The sequence below is a fragment of the Sorghum bicolor genome, chromosome 9 (assembly GCF_000003195.3).
Source record: "Sorghum bicolor cultivar BTx623 chromosome 9, Sorghum_bicolor_NCBIv3, whole genome shotgun sequence".
Classification (NCBI taxonomy): Eukaryota; Viridiplantae; Streptophyta; class Magnoliopsida; order Poales; family Poaceae; genus Sorghum; species Sorghum bicolor.
This window is the reverse complement of record NC_012878.2, coordinates 58,131,839-58,136,454: the sequence shown is the minus strand read 5'-3', so window position 1 is coordinate 58,136,454 and position 4,616 is coordinate 58,131,839. Positions and strand designations below refer to the sequence as shown.

At 52.0% G+C, this 4,616-nt stretch overlaps 1 protein-coding gene across 1 annotated transcript; it reads right to left on the bottom strand.

The window, feature by feature from the left end:
* On the bottom strand, positions 2,272–3,957 carry LOC8064734 (predicted GPI-anchored protein 58). The gene has a single exon (XM_002440276.2). It carries the CDS (start codon positions 3,685–3,687, stop codon positions 2,830–2,832), a length of 858 nt encoding a protein of 285 aa, XP_002440321.1. The 5' UTR covers positions 3,688–3,957; the 3' UTR covers positions 2,272–2,829.

The window sequence follows — 4,616 nt, the reverse complement described above, 5'->3', positions numbered from 1 at the left end:
TCTATGTGGAGTCATATCATTGATGTTAATTTTTGAAGAAATTGGATAGATTTATGGAAGTTTGATTCAGTCCAAATCAAGAATTATATATATTTTTTTTGTCAGGAAGGGAGGGACCAGCATATAGTATATAAGATAAAAACGATGCGGCAAATAAAGTTGTAAAATTATGCGTGGGAATATGGGCTTTGGCCTTGGGGGGATGTTGACCCTGCCTTTTGTCTCTCCGCTGCCACGCCAGGAGGAATCATAATGGATTTGGAGGGAACCGGCAACAAACTAATACTAGTAGCAGTGGATAACATTGATATTATTAGTTTAGTATACTCTCGATAGTGGAGAAGGAAACTTATATATATTCGGTGCAAAGCGATGGAAGAAAGCAAGCGGCCAAAAAAAGCACAAAAGAGGCTTGCATTGCAGAGAAATATTTACGCAGGGCTGCAGCAGTGAGTAGTGTAGTACAGTATTTTGGTCGCTTGGTTCTTGGTTGGGTGGGGGTGGTGACTGGTGAGTTACTTGCTGTCACCGAAATTGCTTGGAAGTTGGAACCATGATTACGATCGACCGGGCATCATGATGATTTGTTTGCAGTAGTTAACTCTTCTTGGATTGGATGGATGGTGCACATCGCTGTATTGGAGATGTAGATGGCGACACCAGCAGCAAATTAGTGTATAGTATTTATATATACATATAGATACCCTTGCCGAATGAAGCCTGGTCACATGTGATTCAATGCAATGCAATGCAATCCCGCTGAGCTCAAAGTTGATGGTGCACTGCCACCTCTCCACATATTTGACATATATATAGATGCAGTTCGCCCTCGGGATTCCACTCCAAGTTTATACATATAAGAGCGACTCGGCGAGTTTATTTGCTTTGTGAATTTGAATGGATGCAGACAATGCAAGGTAAGAGCGAGCGAGGCAGAGGTTTGGAGCGGAAGCAGGTGTTGTTATCTACACTATACTATATGAAACGAAAAGAACGCATCGCTGCATTTGGTTTTGGTTATCCCAACAGCAACAGGGGGCGCTCTAGCTTCCTTGGGCGGGGCAAGCAGGCAGGTTGCGCATCAAAAAAAAAAAAAAAAAAGACGAGGCGAAAACGACCCCAACGTGTAGCGCACCACACGATCGAGCAAGAGCAAGGGGAACGGGGACACGCCCGCCCCGCGCCGACCCGTCGCTCCTGGAAGTGGAAGCTGGAACCCAACAACTAGAGATCGTCCATCGGATCGATCCAATTCCGATCGAATCGAACCCCAGGGAAGATTTGGGGTTTCGCCGAGACATTCCAGAGCCTGGCCTGCCCCTGCCGTGCCGCCGCCAGCGCCAACCAGCCAAGGCCTTGTTTATTTCCGAAAACTGAAAAGTTTTTTCGGAACTGTAGCACTTTCGTTTGTTTATGATAAATGTTGTCTAATCATAGACTAACTAGGGTCAAAAAATTCGTCTCGTGATTTACAGTCAAACTGTGCGATTAGTTTTTATTTTAGTCTATATTTAATGCTTCATGCATGTGCCGCAAGATTCGATATGACAGGGAATCTTGAAAACTTTTTGAATTTCGGGGTGAACTAAACAAGGCCCAAGTGGTAGAGCGGTGTAGGTGGCGGGCGCGCTAGTGGCGAATCGTCGACATGGAATTTTGCCACTGAAAAATCAAAATCACGATCACCGGGGGAACAAGGAATTTGTTCCGCACGTCCGCTTTTCCGTCCGTCCTCCTCGTGTTGCTGAGGCGGAGGTGGAGCCGACCGAGTCACCACTCGCCACGGTGAAATAGACGAACAGTGGCCTCGCGCTCGCCACCCAACAAGCAGTCTCCCACACTGCACGCAAGGGCCGGCCTCGCACCACACTGACGGCCGTGTCGTCTCGTCTCGTCCGCAGGCGCATGGCATGGGCACGAACCTGATCGGTCCATCCATGAGTCTTCTCCTAGGACTAGGGTAGGAAAGGAAGGAAGCCAACCCAAGTACTACCCAATCCAACCACGGAGGAGCGGGACACATCAAGCTACCAAAAGCTTTGCCGTTTGTATCGTACCACTACCAAAGTCACGCCACGCCACGCCAGCGTCTGATTCAAATATTCAATAGGCACAGGCATGCACGCACGTTCCCTGCGAGATGCATGTAACGCTGCTGTTACTGTCGGTGATGTACTGTATTAGTATCAGTACCAGTACTTTGCATGGTTCTTAATGCTCTATTGCAGTAATAACAATGTTATGGGTTTGTGTCGATCGATTCTGCACCAGTAATGTAACCCTGCATACAGTACTCCTATGTCTGCACTGCACAGTGGTGATAATTGATTGATAAAAGGTGATGCTTAAAGGGTTACCACTTGGCATCCGATTCTGGATTTGTCTGACGCGTCGCGTCATTTGTCACACGGTTCACTCTCCATTCATCCACTGCAGCCGAGCACAAGAAATTCGGCAGCACCAGAGACGAACGAACGAAACATCCAGCATGCATGCAATTTTCGTCCATTTCCCTTCGTTGCCAGATCAGAGCACAGGTTAAAGATCGTTCTGTTGGATCCGATCCACGCCGCGATCCAACGGCAGACCTGAACGGCTCTCTAAACCCCCGTTCGTAGTCGCAGCTGCGGGTTCCTATGGCGAAACGAAGAAACGCACGCGCCGAGAAAATAAAAAAAAACACAGAAAAAAAAAAGGTGGCATCCCCCCTGTGAAGAACACGAAGGAGCCTTGGGAGGCAAACTATGAACACGAGACGACAAGTTCAGCCAGGGAAGCTTCTCCGCCTCCGCTATGTACTCTGCTGCCAACTGCGCCGGTGAAGACTTATTATTCGACGACGGCGAGGGCGCCGGTGAAGGCCGGGGCCGCCTCGCAGTGCCCGCTGGAGCCGGAGCCGGCGACGACGGCCATCGTCATGGACTCCTGGCGGTGGAATCGCTTGTGCTTGTCGATGAACGCCTCCACGGTGCGCCGGAACTCGTCGGCGTCGTCCGCGCCCCATCCGCACGCCCGAGCGTCGCGCGCCGACACGGACGACCGCCGCCGCCCGTTCTCCGACTCGGACCGCCGCAGCTCGGGGGTCGGCGGCGGGGACGCCGCGCGCCTCAGCTGTAGCACCCGCGGGCCCATCTTCTCCGACCTGCTCCGCCTCGGCGCGCGCGCCTGCTTGCTCACCCGCGCCACCGCCGCCGACGCCGCCTGCAGTGGCCTGTCGTCGAACGCCGTGCCCGTGTTCAAAGCGGCTGCCGCTGGCTCCGTCGCTGGAGCCGCCGGCAGCGCGCTGAAGGCTTCCAGCGAGGTGGCGGGAGGCGGTGGAGTTATCGGAGTACCGGCGAACGAGGAAGGGAAGCTGTCGCTTGCAGCGGCCGGCGCGGCATCCTGCGGTGGCGGGGCAGCGGACGTGCTCGTCGCCGCCGCCGTGCTCGTCTGCTGGCCGCTGGAGGAGGAGGAGGCGGAGAGGTCGTGCCGCGACAGCGCGAGGAGGAGGAGCACGATGGCGTTCCCGAGGACGAAGACGAAGCGGGCGTTGAGGAGGAGCGACCCCGCGAGCCGCAGCGCGGCGGCGGCGGCGGACGGGACGCGGGACGACGACCAGGAGAGGAACGCCACCAGCGCGAGGAGCTCCCCCACGCGCAGCATCCGGTACAGCAGGCGCAGCCGCAGCGCTGCTCCGGCGGCTGCCATGGCTGTGGTCGGGCTCTGTCAGATGTACTAGCTGTAGCCTCGCAGCTTGGGGGCACCGGCCTGCTGGCTGCTACCACCTGGTGGTGCTCCGGGGCTTTGGCTTTGCTTGGGTTTTGGAAGGGAAGCTGAAGAGAGCTGCGCTTCGAGAGTGGAAGAGGGAAGAGGAGGGAGTGAGAGAGCTGCTGCTGCTGCTGGAAATTCTTTGGATGGGGTGAGGTGGAGGAGGGTTTATATAGGCCAATTTTGGAGCCTTTTCTCGTGGACTTTTCTGTTCAATACATTTATCTGCCTCTTTATTTTGTTCTAGATTTTTTTTCTTGTGTGTGCGCTTTTGTGTTTTGTATGTATGGGCGTACAGTGTTTTATACTGTTAGGGGAATTGGTGCTGCTGTTGAATGCGTATATAATAAAGCTTATTCTTTCTCGCACAACTAAAATCTGGCGACGTGTGATGATTACAGGACAGCAATAATGATTGGTGGTGTGTGTACAATACAAATACAGTATTAGGGCTTATATTTTTCTAAATTTATTTTTAAAATTCTAAAGCATTGTTCTTTAAGTGAGGAGCAATGTGTTCCTAACAGCTAGATGGTTATGGTGACTCTGTTGATCTCAAAATCTTCCATTTTAGTCGATCAAATATGTTCATACAAATGAATATACATGTATATATAAAGGTCTACTTGAATTCTTTGGTACGCAGTGTACCGTCTTATCTACCCAGCATACTGAGAAAAGCTTCCGCACGTTTGGATGTTGAGCAATCTTTCCTTTGGGGCTTGCGTGGGTGACGGTGAAGTTGAGACATACACTTGTTAGCTCAAACAAATCAAATTGGCTCGTTCTGGCAAGGCCCTTGTTGCTAGCGCCGGTGAAAACAAGCATGCCCATCAGTGGCGAATCCAGCTCGAGAAATGACCTAGGGC

Bases quoted from the DNA above. Each gene is read 5' to 3' on its own strand.
- LOC8064734 (XM_002440276.2), bottom strand. From the start codon at position 3,687: ATGGCAGCCGCCGGAGCAGCGCTGCGGCTGCGCCTGCTGTACCGGATG.